The sequence below is a fragment of the Cetorhinus maximus genome, chromosome 24, assembly GCF_964194155.1.
Source record: "Cetorhinus maximus chromosome 24, sCetMax3.hap1.1, whole genome shotgun sequence".
NCBI classification, from domain to species: Eukaryota; Metazoa; Chordata; class Chondrichthyes; order Lamniformes; family Cetorhinidae; genus Cetorhinus; species Cetorhinus maximus.
Window position 1 is genome coordinate 53,789,785 of NC_135902.1, and position 16,830 is coordinate 53,806,614.

Here is a 16,830-nt window from a genome sequence, read left to right on the forward strand (position 1 = left end):
AACCAGCTTATATTTCACCCCTCTCCTAACTTTACTCAGTTCTGCCGAAGGGTCATGAGGACTCGAAACGTCAACTCTTTTCTTCTCTGCCGATGCTGCCAGACCTGCTGAGTTTTTCCAGGTAATTCTGTTTTTGTTTTGGCAAACATTCTATTGTTCTTTAAGCCTTAAAGCAATGGTTAGCAATTTCTTCACACAGAGTAGGGGACTTCCTGCATCAATTGATGCACTCTTCTGTCCTACTCCCGCAAACATTGACACACTCCTCTGTCCCACACCTAACTGTTATGGGATCCTGAAAGCCCCTTTGAGTACTGGTATCGATAGTGTTACGACCGGGCCCAGCTGAGATCCCCAATTTGTTACGACACGGACAGGACCCCAATTTTGTTATGATCCCAGGTGAGGGGGAATGAGCTGGCTCCTCTATTTGTTCAACCCCCTCGGTTAGTCACAGCAAGGTTAGTTTAAAAATCATTTCCCCTTGGATACCTTTTCCCAGTCCAAATATATTTACTTTTTATGAGGAGCCAACTTAACCAGGTTTTCTTGAGTCAAAGAAAGAGTAAGTTTATTAGTTACTAAAACCCAATGAAAAATAATAAAATAATGTGACACATACATATGAGAAGTTAAGAGTCCAAATAAAGTTAAAATATATACAAACCAGTCCTTGGCTTGTCCGTGAGGCTTAGATGGTTGTAGGTTGCAGCCGTTAAGTTGGGTGATTTTGGTAGAGCTGACTTTGGCAGATTTGCAGTCTGTGGGAGACACTTGTTGGCTTGTCCCAGGGCGAGGATTCATGATTCTTCAGGGTAGCTGAAGAGGCTGTCCCGTTTCCTTTTTGCTTGTGGTTTGTGGTGAAAACCTTGTCTCCAGCAAAAGAGATAGAGAAAAATCACCTGCTTGTCTTTGCAGGAGTAACTGAGAGGCATTTCTTCTTGTTTCTGTCATACACACACTGGTCTGCAGCCAGCTTTTTAACCCATTTTTTCTTGTGTATTCCAGGGAGGGGAAATAATCAACTTCCACCCCGAGTCCATTTTTCTTTCACCTCAGACCATTTTACACATTCTGAGATATAAATCAACAGGAGATGGATTTTTGGATGACTGCAGAGGTGGGAATCAGTCTCCATCGTCTCTGCAGACACAGGAGATTAAAAGTCCAGTCTTTTGCATTTTCCATATCTTCCTTTCAAGTGTCTGTGTTTGAAGTAGGCCTTGACACCTCTTTAGGTGCAACATTCTATGTTCTCTCAGGGCAGGTCTGTCAGTATAATCCACATAGGAGTTTTCCAGAAAGCGGTCACTTTACATTATCAGCCACCTTTTACTCAGTCTTTACACGTATTTTCTTTAAACACGCAGGTCTTCCTTAAAAACAGTTCAATATGCGCATAGGTAGTTGGTAGCCACATCTGCTGTTGTGACCATGGGCAAAAGGGCAGCATTGTGAGCCTGTATGGCAAGCTGAGATTTCATGATCTCAGTTTGAGCTTCCACTGTAACACTGAGTTGTTGGATGGCTTTTGACTGTGGAAGCTGAGACATTGGCCATTAGTCGCTGCATCATACATGGGTCCTCAAGTGTTCTCATGGAGTTGGCCACCACTTCCACCCTGGAAAAGATGGACTCCAAGCTCTTCACAAAGCCCCATGCCAAGCTGGGCTGGCTCCCTGATAGTGACAGCAGGCTTTGTGGAAGGCCTGGCATTGCACCAAGCATTTGTATGTGTCAGCTGTGGCTCATTTGGAGTATTCTTACCTCTGAATCAGAAGATTCTGTGTTCAAGTTCCACTCCAGGACTTGAGCACAAAAATCAAGGCTGACACTCCCATGCAGTACTGAGGGAATGCTGCACTGTTGGGGGTGCTATCTTTCGGATGAGATGTTAAACCAAGGTTCTGCCCGCCCTCTTGTTGATGTAAAATATCCTGTGGCACTATTTTGAAGAGCAGGGGAGTTATACCCAGCGTCCTGTACTTATCCCTCAACCAAGATCACAAAAGGCAGATTATGTGGTCATTATCACATGGCTGTTTGTGAGATCTTGGTAGAGTATTCCCTACATTACAACAGTAACTACACTTCAAAAGTACTTCATTGGCTGTAAAGCGCATTGAGATGCCCAGTAGATGCGTAAGGTGCTATATAAATGTAAGTCTTTCTGCTTGTCAGCCTTTATACACTACCTCATTTGAGTTCTCTGCAACAGAACTTGTCTGGCACCTATGCTATCCTCTCCCTCCAACCTTGCTGCAGCCCATTCATGCCCAGTGACTCATCACATGCAGATCCTGTATGTAAGCTAACCTGTGAAGATTGCAGAGTTGGTTGTTGTGAGTGTGAGATCGAGTGACAGTTTTTCTTCTTCAGCAGTCTGTTGTTCCTCAAGGACTTCACCTCCCACATCACTGCCTGGCCAGGTAGCAGTTCTTGGATATCAGAAAACTTAATGGCAGGAGGGTAGGGTTATAGAATTGAATCATAGAATGGTTATAGCACAGTAGGATGCCATTCGGCCCATCAAGTGCTTGCCAACTCACTTCAAGAGCAACTCAGCCTTTTTGGAGGTACAGGCTGGGGTTAAGCAGTGCAGGCTGGCATAAAGGTGGTGCTAACCTCGCATGAATTTGGGCAACTTGCTGGCACTTTCAGACCTGGATTGTGCTGCACAATCATTGTAACCAGCAGGCAGCACTAAGTTTGCATGCTGCCTCCATTACTTTGGATGGGCATGGGTTAATCACACATTGATATTGCCGCACTCAATTTCCAGGCCCATCCAAACTTTACAGCTCTGTAACTCTTCATCAGAACTGGAGAAAGTAAGATGTAACAGGCAGGGAAGGGCAGGAGGGGAAGAAAAAGCAGAGGGAAGGTCTGTGCTAAGGTGGAAAGCAGGAAAGATTAAATGATAAAAGAGATGATGTTACAAGGCAAAAGTAATGGAACAAGTAAAGGAACAGAAGATGGATATAGAGGAGGAATAAATAGTAAGAATAAATTTCCAATAGCTGCAGTCCAAAAAATAGGTGCAGTGATTACAATCTGAAATGATCGAGTGTTGAGTCCAGAAGGTTGTAAACATGATAAACATATTTATTATTGACCCAGTGTCACTCCATGTTACTCTGTCTGTGCATTCAGACTCCTGGATAGAGTCAGCAGATGTTTTATGTAAACCCCATTGCATTAATCTGAATGGAGACTGCGATTTGAGGCTGTGTTTTTCAAGCTGTCTCATCTGTGAGAGTTTTGAATGAAATTTACAGAAATTTCTCTCCATAACATTTTGGGTAATGTGGCAGCCTGTCAGAAAACAGCCCTGTGATGATGTAGACTGCACCAGCTATGTGCAAAGGACACTGAGTATGCAATTCACAGCAAGCAATTTACAGATATGTTTTGACACCTTTAATGGTATTGTTACCATTCAGGCTTTCTTTCTCAACGCTCTTAACAGTGACTCTCAAAATCACTGCAAGAAAGACGGATTCCATAGAATACCCACATCTTTTGTGAACTGAAACTTGTATCTTAATGTGTGAAAAGTTTTTTTTAATTCATTCATGGGATGTGGGCTTTGCTGGCTGGGCCAGCATTTATTGCCCATCCCAATACTCAAACAAAAACAGAAAATGCTGGAAAAACTCAGCAGGTCTAATAACATCTGTGGAGAGAAAGACAGAGTCAATGTTTCGAGTCCGTATGACTCTTCTTCAGAGCCCAATACTCAAATATGTCCTTTAACTACGCTGTTATCTCCCAGAGATTACATGGGCTGCCCTTGACATGCACCCATCCACTCACACCTGCAAGTACTCTTAACCTTCTAATCTTCAATCTCCCCTTACCCTAGCTCAGACTGGGAACAGAGTGGACCAGGAGGGACTTATAAATTAATCAGCATTACGTGGCTATGCATGGTGCCATTCTGACTCTATGTCACCCAATTCTCGGTTAGTTTCCTGATAAACATTGTGAGGGGACTAAGACCTCACCCTGTATATTTTTTATAAAATAGATATATATATCCTCATGGCTATTTCTAAAATTTTAAAAACTGGACAAGGAAGTTATGGCTGTCTGTGACCCTCGAACAAAAGGAGCTACTATGGCAGCATCGAAAAACTTGCGCCTTGTTATCTCTGAAAAAGCACTAATGACGTCGCTATGGGCTGCAGTGACCAAATTCAAAGAGAACTATACAAAGACCATCTGCATTTCATAAGCCAGGCTGGCCAATCGGAGTCTACTCGTTTGCTAGGACAAAGGGCACCGCAACCTTCCTTACAATTCTTAATGATTGGGACATTGAGCCATCTCAGGGACTCAGACGAGGAATACACATCAATGACAATGTGGAGAGGTGGGTGTCATGTAACATGGACCCCTAGCTGGTGTAACCAGCAACATTGTCTTGCTGTACTGTAAAATCTCAGTCTGCTGTTTACCATCCTACAAGCAGCCTCACAGAAAAGAGGCTCTTTCCAGGTTTGGATGCCTGGTCTCCATCTACGTTGCTACTGCTGGGAATTCTGTACCATTGCCTATAAGACTGATTCATCTCTGCATGCCTATCTCATTGTGTGAAGTCAACACCATCAAAACAGTGATTTCTACAGCACCGGTTTTAGGCCTGCTGACCTCTCTGAAGGAATACCTCATTGCACTTTGATTATGGATCCTGGAACCCATGTGAAACAATGTTTATTTTCTCTGTGGTCTCTGCATTGTAAATCTTTCTTTTCTCTATCCCTCTTTTACTGTATGACGGCAAAGGAGCAATGTTGCAACTCCCTCTTTTGCGTTTTGAATGTGTGCAAATAAACTAACCCTTTGAGTTCATCCTATCTCAAGTTTGCTGTGGGGTTATTAATAGAAATTGGATCACACCAGAACTGAAGGGTTGGGAAATACACAACCGTTTGATGTCATTCAATCCCTTGATTGAATTATTGCTCTATCATCCCTCTTGGTTAACTGTTTTCATTGTAGAATTTTAACAGAGCAAAGGCTAAAGTGCAAGTAAGCCCATTTGTTGTTAAGTAATTGGCATCTGCTATATATCCCATATGAGTAGCCTTTCGATAGCTTCTGAGTACAACTGACATGTGGGTTTATTGTGGACCAAAGCACTATAGCAACATTGGTTCTGGTGGCCTTGTTTAACACCATTGCTCCTTATCTGTAGGAATGTTTGGCAGTATTAGCAGAGTTTCAATTAAATAAATGTTCCAAAGTGGTGGTTGTTTTATGTCCCCAATAGAATGTTGTTGTGTATCTATTTGTGGCCATAGGAGGTAACGCTTACATTAATCATCAGGTCATCAATTTCCCATGTCCAATTGATGACTGCTTGATATTTAGGGCTTGAAATTTAGCTCCGTAGCTTCAGAATGGGATTCACAGCACTTCAGGTCGCTTCCAGTGTGCCCTACATGGTGCACCATGCTGCAAGGCTGATACTGTGAGCATGCCGTGCAAACTGATAAGACCATTTGATGCACGTTCTTGAAACACAGACTGTGCAGGTCTATGGAATGCACACACTGCCCACACAGAAAAGAACGTGCATTCAGATGCAAGAACGAACCCTCACTAGTGCTGTTTAAAGGTTCATTCATCTAACTTGCAGGGAGGGTGATTGAGACCAACTCCTGCTATTGAAAGAATTGCGGAAGGTCCGAGGAGTGTTTTTGAAGGTGCTGGGGTGAATTGCGGATTTGGCTGTATCCTCACAGGTAAGACAGAGGATTTGGTGACTTGTCCACACAAAGGCTACAACTGATATGGGGGCCACAACGTGACAGGGAGATAGGACAGGTGCTGCAGAAAGGGGAAGCTCTACGTGGAGAGAGGAGGTAGCAGGATAGAAGTATCCAGGGCACCTTTGCTCTGGATGGGTTGCCATCATTGCTCCATTATAATGACCTTCCATTCATCTGCAATGTCCTATTACAGCATGCTCTTAGCCAAAATACTACAATAAAAGACACCAGCAAAAATGTTGTCACAACATTTTTATTAAACAACGCATCCAATCATACAATTATCTATTTACCCTTGTTCATGACCTCTCTCCACCTGTCAACCTCCACCACTAAGGCCTCCAGTGCTGCATCTGTGACCCTAAGAGCCTTCCCTTTTCCCTGCTGCATTAATTCAGTTCCTTCTTGCAACTAGTGTCAGTATAGGCAACCAGCAGCAGCTCCCTCCCAATCAATGCAGCTCCCCTTTAAGAGGGCCAGGCCAAATGCACCTTGTGTGGCTGGGACACCTGAGGACCCAGCAAACCAACAGCAGGGGCCCCACTCAGCCCAATGCTGCAATCACTTAAACAAGGAGGCAGCATGAAGTTCGTGCGCTGACTGCCTCAACAGACCTGAGCAAATCACAAGACTGAAACAGGGCTTAATGAATTTTCAGTCCTGTGATCGTTTCAAATCTGTTGTGTTGTTGGTGTGGGTGTATGTTTATGGAGAAAAAGGTTCTTGTCATTCAGACAAAAAATACACGTCAGTAAAGGGTTAATCTAATACGAGGAGCACGCAAGATGAAACAGCATTTGATTGGGCTGATCCGAAAATTATTTTTCTTTGGGAGGTGAAGAAAGTTCCGTCTGGTCATCTGAACAACGAAAGTAATTCAGAACTCCGAAAATGAAGGAAGGGGCTGGGTAAAAATCCAGAACAGAACCACATGCCAGGGGTTACACATCCTGGCCTGAATTTTCAGATGGGCAGGCAGGCACGATCGGCAGTCCCTTTCCCGGCCACACCCAACCCCACCGTTCAGCCCAATTGGCCCCCCACCGCAATTTCACGCTGGCCAATTAACGGCCAGGCAGCATGAAACGCTCGCTGAAATGCTCAGCGCTGCTGGGGTGGGGGAGGGAGGAGGGCGGGCGCTGACGTAAGCACGGGCCTGGGGAAGCACGGAATGAGGCAGAGAGCTGCCTCAGGGAGCTGAAGGATTTAAAAACCATAAATAAAGATTTTAAAGCCAGAACAAAAATGTCCAAGCATCACAACAGTCACCTGAACATATACCTGATAAAAACTCTGTCCATAGATTTTTATTTACTTTTTATTTAATAGCGGAAACCTCATCCCGCCCTTGGATGAGGTTTCATGACAAATGCAAAGGCTGCCTGGCCGATTCGCCCATCCACCAACCATGAGGTTTGACGGACCATGAAAAATTGGGGGACAACTGGAACTTTAATGGGCTTAATTGCCCTCTTAATTGTCGGCGGCCCGCCTCCGATTTTTGCATGTGCCCACTGAGTGAAATATCGCACGAGCGCGGGATGATGTCGGGACGCTCACCCGACGTCATCTCGCACAATTTTACATCCGATCAGGTTGGGTGCGAGCCCACACGCCGACCTGAAAATTCTGCCCCATGAATTGCGCGACGATTGCAGTGATCCAGGGAGCTTTGCAAAATAAACATCTCAATCAGAGTCAGGGCTGTATGGCCTGAGGTGCATTTGGATGCAGTCAGTCCACAACGCTTTTATGATTGATCCTTTGAAGGTGTCTCCCTGCCCCTGGCTCATTACAATCATCCAACAGCATGAACAAGCTATGCCTTTACTGTCTGCTTATTAGAGGTGGACCTTATAGCCTTCTGGCAAAGAGACAGCTCACTTACTTCACACACTTTGTAGTTCCAGGTCCAAGTTGGAGGTCTTGCTTTGCACTGTGTTTGTTGCTCAGCTGATTTATAGATAGACATAGAGTGAATGGAGAGGAGAATGGTTTTGGTTTCATATTAACCAATTGCTGGCCTATATAAACTCCCCTCAGGCTGTAAGGAACAAGGCTTTTCATGAGTTTTTGGACAGCATTGATGTTTGGATTGAAATGCAATCATGTACTAAAGGACCTACGTGGCTTGCTGTGGTCATGTGACCTCTGCCATGAGGCACTGACTTGTAATATGGTGTCATAAGTGGAACTGAGATTGAGTTTAGAAGAGATGTAAAGAAGCACAACTACTAAAGGAGGAACACAGAAATGTTCAGAGCTGCTGAAAGCTGCTAAAAAAAGCCACTGAAAAGGAAAAGCAAACGAAGGAAGCCAGCTGCAAGCAAATCACTGGGTGAGCCACAATGGTTGCCAATTTTCATCACCCATTCCTGTCGAAATGAAAGGCGATAAGCGGAAGAACTACGAATTTTTCTACATGCAATGACAAAACTACAAGGTTGCGGCAGATTTAATTAACAAACTGGAGCAAATACAAGTAGAAACACTTTAACACCGTTAAGGAGAGATTGCTACAAATTGTATTCCACTCTAAATCTCTCCGAAGGACATAAAAACAGAGTGCAGAAATTTTAGAAGCCTTGAAGGCGCGCTTTGAACCCCAAGAGAATGTAACTTATGAATGGTATGTGTTCAACATTAGGGCTCAAGGTGAAAAAGAGTCTATTGATCAGTATGTGACTGCAGTAACACAGCTCACAGAATCCTGTGAATTCAGGTAACTAAGAGATTTATCATTAAAGATAGGATTGTCTTAGGCATAAGAGACCCTGCAGTGACAGCGTGTCTATCAAGAGAGGACAAACTTACTCTCAAGAAAGCAATCAACGTGCAGAAGCAGGTTGTAAATCATCAGCTATAGCATATTTATGGCAGAACAGACCAGACTTTGCATTATGCTGAAAGACATTCCAGGACAAAAGAGAAGAAAGATTACGGACAAAGGGCAGGATGCTAATACTGCGGAGGCCATCACACAAAGGAAAAGAAGGCTTATCCAGGGTGGGGAAAGCAGTGTTTTAACAGCAAGAAGCCAAATTATTTTGCACACAAGTGTTTGGCTAGAAATAAGCAAAACAAGTCGATACTGATAGCCACTGGAGAGATATCAACCGCAGAGTCTGACGATCACTATACACCATACAACAGACTAGCTCTGTCAGGTTTATAGGTGATAAATGATGTTTTCTGAACATTAGAATGAAGACCTTAGAAGGAGAGCATCAAGTGAACATGAAGAAACAAAAATAAAAATAGCTGGAAAAACTCAGCAGGTCTGACAGCATCTGCGAAGAGGAATATAGTTAACGTTTCGAGTCCGTATGACTCTTCAACAGATCATAGACGGTACACAGCAGCTACTCATCTCAGCTTGAGCAAGTCTAAAGCTTGAGCTGGTAACCCTAACCCATTGCCAAAAGAGATTTACAACGCGCGCTAAACCTCTGACCACTGAACTGATCCTGGAGGAATACAAAGATGTGTTTAAAGGGTTAGGATATCGACCTGGTGAATAGCACCTTGATGTAGATGAGCGTGTAAGACCAATTCAGCATCTGCCCAGAAGAGTTCCAGCTGCCCTCATGTCCAACCTAAAAAACAAGATAGGAGAGTTGGAAAGGAAGGGAGTAATCAAGAAAGTGACAACTCTTATGACTGGATTAGCAACACGGTAGCAGTGAAACAATCTGGAAAGCTGGGCGTATGCTTAGACGCAAAGGATCTAAATAAAACTTTGAAGAGACTTTGAAAAACTCAGCAGGTCTGGCAGCATCTGTGGAGAGAGAAATAGATTTAATATTTCGAGTCTGTATGACACTTCTTCTGAGCTCAATGGGAACTCAATGTCCTAGCATTGAAATCAATTTTTCCCAATTCTGTGCCTCATCAAGCTGCCCAAGTAAACAGTGCATGAAAGACAGCTTGGCATCAACCAGTGTTGTAGCTGAAAATCCTAGTCAGCTACTGCTTCATTAGATTCTTACAGTTAGAAGGATAAAGAAAAAGGAAACACTGTGGAACCTGTGCTTTTGTTACACAATTCTGTTAGTAATTAAGGAGAAGCTTTGCAGATTTCTTTATTTTGCTAGTTCGGACAGTCATTTCCATGAGATTGGGAGAGACCACAAGGGTGTGATTTCATCCTTGGTCTGTTGGGCGGAAACAAGAATCAGTGGCCAAAAAGTTTGTTTTCTTTGTCCAAACTTTACATTCATAAAGAAAAGCTTCAAAATGTCAAAACTTGGGTTTTAAGGCAAACAGTTTTAGTGTTAAAGCTGCTTGCAAATCACTGCTCCAAACAGGCTACAGAACTGAGAACCTTTTAGGTTTAATCTCTAGGTTTAATCTACAATTTTTCATGAATTCCTGCTCAGTTTATGGGACTTCAAGCTATAATCTATAAATGACCTTTGTCACTGGCCTTTTGGTTAAAATGATACAGAAAACTGCTCTTTTTGTGCTTTAGTGTAACATGCGCTCATGCTGCAGGTGAAAGGTCACTCATTTAAAGATTGAATGTGCAGCCAACAATACCAAGGAAAATAGTAGCTAATAAAGCAATACACTGTCAGGGCCCATTTCCCTTTTTGAGTGGGAAACCTTTAGAAATTGGGGCCTGGAAGTGAATGCAGAGCAGGGAAATGTTCCAAATCGGCTTTGATATACTTAGATCACCATGGCACGGATTTGGTGAGGGAGGCAGGAGAGTGCCAATTGTGCTTGAGCACAAATTATTTCCACAATCAACACTCCCTCATTGGTCATATGGGGCAAGAGTGCTACCCTCTTAGTCAAGCTAACATACCCCTGACACTCACTGCCAATTAAAGAATGGCAAGGACATGTTTTAAGCAGATGGAGAATATCCGGCCATCATCACTGAAGGTGTTGGGAGAAGCACTGAACAGGCGAGGTTTGGGGAAGGAGGTGTATGATGCCATATCAGACTCAGTGTGTTCCTCTGTACATTCCTTTCATGAAATAGAGTACAATTTAAAAAGTGAAGCAGATAATGCTACAATCCAGTAGACAATCGCAAAGTAACCAGAATAGTACGAAAACCATTAATGTGCAGCTCAGGAAGGTGATTAATTTCTCTCCCAAGTAGTGAAGTGAATTTCCTGTGTCTTGAATAGGAGCTGAATCTTTCCTATGGGGAAATAAAGAAGGAAGCGGCGAATGAAGTGGTCAAAGCTCTGGCTTTCAAGGAGAACCTGCAGAAAGTAGACTTAAATGGTGAGTGCTTACTTGAGCTGTTTGGTGTTGAATCATTTTAGCACATTTTAGGACAGTGCACCTGTACCACTAGCTGATCAGAAGTATCCTGCAGGTCTGTTTAAACATAGCACAATAGAGCCATCCCTGACATAATCATCGAAATTGATTGCATTTATGTATTGCATTGCATTGACTGGCAGTATAACCAGAGAATGAAGGTGCGCATTTCTAAAAGGGCCTGCATTTGTGCGTATTTCCAGAGCACCCCATAGGATATGTTTTCCCTGAAATTTTCAGTCGTCCTTTCCACAGTTTCCATAGTAGCCACAGATTCTTTTGGCCAAGTGATCTTGGGAATTCCTTACCATTCCTCACAGTGGGAACCATGTTCTTAGTAAATACAGGAATCTGTACAGAGATAGGAATACTATCACACACACTGCCCCACCCAAACCTCAAACACGATATTAAATGATAAGTAAGTACATTTTCTGCTGTACACTAACTTCAGAAGAAAATTAGACATGAGTACATAGGAACAGGAGGAGCCATTTAGCTGTTTGAGGTCATGGGGAGTGTAACTTGCCATACACTCGTCCTTTTGATGTATAATTCATTTCCTCTGTTTCCAATTCAAGTTGGATTTTCTACTAATCAAAGATTAACTCAGGAAAGTTCAAACTGATGAAACTGTTCTCCATGCAGTCAATAGCTCTGAATCATTTACTGTAACACTGTTTTTACTGACATGTTTTTGCAAAATAAAACATCCCCACAGTGGAGTATGTGTGAGGACAATAGAGATAATAGCCTTTCACATGCAGACAAGTGAATTCTGACAGACTGTGGGATTCAGCTTTTGGGAAAATGAAAGGTCACGAGTTAAATAAGTTAGCCGCCTGAGTGTGGTCCCAATGGGAATCTAGATATCCACAGTGCTGTTCATGGCTTTACAATAGTGTGAAGTCTCTCTATTGAGGGGCTTTTGACATCTGCAGGAATGTCAAGGTGGAGGGAAAAATGTGTTTTTTCTTTTATCAAGTTGATCGAAGGTTAAATAAAATGTTGCGGAAATAGTCATTGAAGAATGTTAGAGATGGGTAAGAGAAGTTCAGAAATGTTCTTGTTAAGGAACTGTTGCTTGTTCTTTCAGCACCATTTTGGATACATTACACTATGGCACCAGAAGTATCTGAGGTGTCCAGACTGGACAACTGGTCACTGCATTTAAAATGAAGATGGGTGCATTATTGATATCTGTTAGATGAAACACTTCCCCTTGATCTTACAATTAATGACATATTTACAAACTGCGTAGGAACTTCACAAGATTAGTAAAGATGAGAAAAGACGGTTAATAACAGCACTTGCACTTTTTAACAGAAAAATGTCCAAAGTGCTTCACAAAAGTATGATCAATCAAAACTAGCACCAAGCTAAAGAAGGAGATATTAAGCTGGTGTGACCAAAAACGTGGTCAAAGAGGTAGGTTTTCAGAAGAAAAGGAGGAAATGAGGTAGAGAGTTGAAGAGATTTAGGGAGGGAATTCCAGAACATAGGGCCCAGGCAGTTGAAGGTATGGCTACCAAAGGTGGAATAATTAAAATTGGAATGTGCAAGAGGCCAGAATTGGAGGAGTGCAGAGATCTTGGAGGGTTGTAGGTTTGGAGGAGATCACAGAGATAGGGAGGAGTGAGGCCATGGAGGAAGATGAGAATTTTAAAATCAAGACTTTGCTGTTAAGGGACCCAATATAAGTCAATGAGGTGATTACCTTGGGGTTCATATGTGGCCCAGGGATACTATGCATGGCATGGGTGATACCCTGGGGCTTCTCTGTCCAGCCCTAGAGGTACCTCATGTTCCCTGACTATACACCCTATGGCCTTGGGGATGCAAGAGGGGTGGGGGTGGGGTGGGGGAGGCGGTGGTCAGTGGCCTCAATTGACTTCCTTTTAATGCATTAAAAATGGCAAACTGAAAGTGAAGCCAACATATGTGCCAGAAATATTAAAGGAAGAAGCTGTGACCCATCTGATTGTTCTGTGCTTCTGCAGATAAGTGCCGTTTATCTCTCATAAATTGCCACCTCTAATAGAGTCCGTGCTGTCTGTCAATCAGCAGAATGAACCTTTGGGCTGGTACTGACAAGCTGACAGGTGTTTTGTTAAAATACCTGTTACTATACCTCACTCTCAATGCTCACACTGACTCATGTATCAATCTCGGTTAACGGTTATGCACATACAACTGTGCAGGTACCCGATTACGACACCAGGTGAATTATCTATTTCCACCTGAGCTGCCCGGCTGTGAATGGCTTTGTCAAGCAGCATTCGAGCTCGGAAAGAAATGATCAGGAACACAACTAAAGGAAACTAATTTTGTAACATCACTGAGGTGAAAGCCAGTACAGGGTCATCCTCAGGAGCAGAAAGAACCAAGACCACTACAAATCTGAAATGAAAACAGCAGCAGCTAGACGTGTAATCCTTTGTGACAGTGGACAGGATTTCACTACAGGCTTCAGGACCCCGAAGTAAGGATGAAACGGGGATCGTGAGTGCACACTTGCCAGCAGTAGGACAAGTACAAAACAAAAAACTACTGCGGATGCTGGAAATCCAAAACAAAAACAGAATTACCTGGAAAAACTCAGCAGGTCTGGCAGCATCGGTGGAGAAGAAAAGAGTCGACGTTTCGAGTCCCCACGACCCTTCAACAGGGACAGGTACAGCTATTTTCCCCGATGAGGGCCTCTTAATTGGCCGCCTCTGGGCTCACTGTCCAATTAAGGATGGAGTGCGGAATGTAGATGCTGCTGACCCAATCAGAGGCTGGCAACTCTAGAGCAACAGGACCCACCAGGAGAGAGAAACCAATTTAACAATGCAAACCTGAAAGAAGCACAATTTTGCTGTGGATCTGGAACTCACTAGCTAATGGTTGGTAGAGGCAGAAACCCTCATCACATTTACTAAGTACTTGGATATACACTTAAAATGCTGTAACCTAGGGGCCAAGAGCTGGAAGGTGGGATTAGGCTGGATAGCCCTTTTTCCTCCAGCATGGATACAATAGGCTGAATGGCCTCCATCTGTGCCATAAATTTCTATGATTCTACGATTTCATGAGAAGCTTCAGTTCAATATTGAAATGAGGAGTGTGATTATATCAGGCAGCCACCAAGGCTGCTTTTAAAAAAGGCTCTGAGTGAGTTAGCAGTGGCCCAAATGCCCATGGAGGCTTTCTGTCCTGCTAAATTTGTTCATGTTGCACCCAATTTTAGGCCCATAAAACCAGCATAGCAATATGAAGTTTGGACCCCTAGTGCTGAAAAGGGAGAAGTTTATTTTGTAAAAGAGGAACAAGAAATGGGAAAAAACAGCTTTTCTTGGATTGATATTGTAGGACAATTTATCTACAAATGGAAGGACTTCTCAGGTTGCTTGTCATCTATGCTATCATTTCTCTGAAGGTCTTTTGCTGTAAGTAAATGGTTGCTGGTGATAATCACTGCTTTGTGGCATCTGTTATGAGATCTGGTGCCACATCACCTGTTCAACTCATTGTGTTGCACATCTGTTCGATGACTGGCAAAGACAGAGTGAATACTTTCAAAGGCAGGATAGTTTATTTGTGCTGTTCAGCTTGAAGATCCCTGCCATCTATGGACAGAAGATACATCCCAGTATTTCACCCCCTCTACCCATGTCCTGCCTGGGCTGCCAGGACCAGTTTGCTGTGAAGGTTACAAAAACAGGAAAATGCTGCAAAAACTCAGCAGGTCTGGCAGCATCTGTGGAGAGCTCTGAAGAAGAGTCATACAGACTCGAAACGTTAACTCTGTTTCTCTCTCCACAGATGCTGCCAGACCTGCTGAGTTTTTCCAACATTTTCTACTTTTATTTCAGGTTTCCAGCATCCGCAGTATTTTGCTTTTATCTTACCCTGAAGGTTGTTTGTGAGGTTATACAATGCATCAGCCAACCTCTGCACCTACAGTGCAGAAGCAGAAAGTAGGGAGTTTGGGATAGGTGCTTTCAGTACTGGCCCTGTGTTATACAGCTGCTAGCCAACCTGGAGATTCCCGCTGAGGTTCCCACATATTCTTTCTCCAGATAGCTTACAATGAATCAATGTAACTCTCCAGCGCCTGTCCTCTTCCTGGCATTATCGCCTTGTATATTTTGATAAAACTCGTGAGTATTTGGAAGCCCGGTTAGGGTAACATTTTGACTCTTTCAAAAGGGCTCTTTATCATACTCCAAGCCCTCACTATTGTTATTACTCCTTCATTAATGGAACAGAGACACAGTAAAATGTTGACTGTTATTCGGAGAGCTGGTGTTGTGTAATTAAAAGGTGCAAGTGTAGACAGGGCGGAGACCATATGCCTTTAGTTTGAGTTGAAGTTGTATCGCAGCTGGTGTCCTCTGAAAACTCTTCATATCATGTGGAGTTGAAGTTGAAAATTGACCATTGAATCTGCAAAACCACAATTTTAATTATTTTCCCTTCCACCCTATAATTGAAATTTTCTTTCCTCTTCCTTCCTCCCCACAATGCATAATCTCGTGGACAATGGGTGGTAGGAAATGGGTGCTGGGCAACGGGTGGTGGGCAGAACACTGCAATGTCACTAAAGGAACACTAGGTAGAAGTCCCAAGGGCTTGAGTGGTAAGAAGTTCCCGGAATAAGGTTTCCCATTCAAGTGGAAAATATTATTCCTTGCTCTTTTCTGCCATTTTAATAGGAGGGGTTTTCACCTTCTCAGGTAGCACAATGATCATTGATTTCACATAAAACTCTTTCATGTGCTATTTCAATGCCGTCTTTAACCCATTTAAAATACCTCCCAGGACATGCGCAGCACGGGGTTAGATACAGAGCAAAGCTCCCTCTACTTTGGCCCCAACAAACACTCCCAAGACAGTGACAGCACATTGTTATAGAGTAAAGCTTCCTCTATGCTGTCCCATTAAGTACTCCCAGAAAAAGCACCCTCTCTGTTGTCCCATCAGACACTTTAAAGGTAAGTACAGGACCAATTAGATAGAGAGTAGAGCTCCCTATGCAGTGCTGCATGTAAACTCAGGTTAGATAGGGAGAAAAGCTCTCTCTTCTCGGTGACACAATGTGCCTAAGTCCTAATGCTGAATGAATACTTCCTCCTGACATTTTAATTTCAACCCCAGTCATGTTGTGGGCCTACAGTGAGACGGCCAGCTTACCCCATCATGATTTCACTGGAGTCAGTGTGTCAGTGAATGCTGTTGTCCAAAATAAGTGAGTTTAGTTTATGGGAATTGTACAAAGCAATCTTAACCTGTACTGGACAAGATAAAGACAGGTTTACAACACCAACATTAGTGGACCTGTCTCTTCAGAAAACTGACTGACTGAACAGTACGCTCAATAATTCCTGTGAAATTCATCTGACTGAGATTGGCATTGATCCAAAGTCTCACATCAGTAAATTTTCAAAGCGGATTTCCTACTTGGGGTATCAGGAGTAGATGTTCTTCATGGAGAGGTACATGACAGCCTGAATACAAATCAATCCATATTATGCCAGAGATAACAGCTTATTTTGATTCAATGACAGGTGAGGGGAGTGGAACTGGACGGGTTTGAGGATTTGTTCCACTTCAAAGTCAGAAATGCTAAGGTACAGGGATAAAAACACAGCCGAGCTTAAAACTGAGTCTACGACAGAAAGACATTTGGCCCAAGTCGTCTATGTTGGTGTTTAGTCTCCACATAAGCCACCTCCCACCCTACTTCATCTCACCCTATCGGTATATCCTTCTATTCCTTTCTCCCTCA

The 16,830-nt window shown here is 43.2% G+C and overlaps 1 protein-coding gene across 1 annotated transcript in view; it reads left to right on the top strand.

Annotated features, from left to right (window-relative positions):
• The window catches only part of LOC144699545 (ran GTPase-activating protein 1-like), a 460,486-nt gene extending 449,427 nt beyond the window's left edge, over positions 1 to 11,059 (top strand). Inside the window, exon 8 of the mRNA XM_078570590.1 lies at positions 10,919 to 11,059. Coding sequence (XP_078426716.1) covers positions 10,919 to 11,059 — 141 coding nt within the window. The remainder of the gene's footprint in view (positions 1 to 10,918) is intronic.
• The last annotated feature ends 5,771 nt before the right edge of the window (positions 11,060 to 16,830 follow it).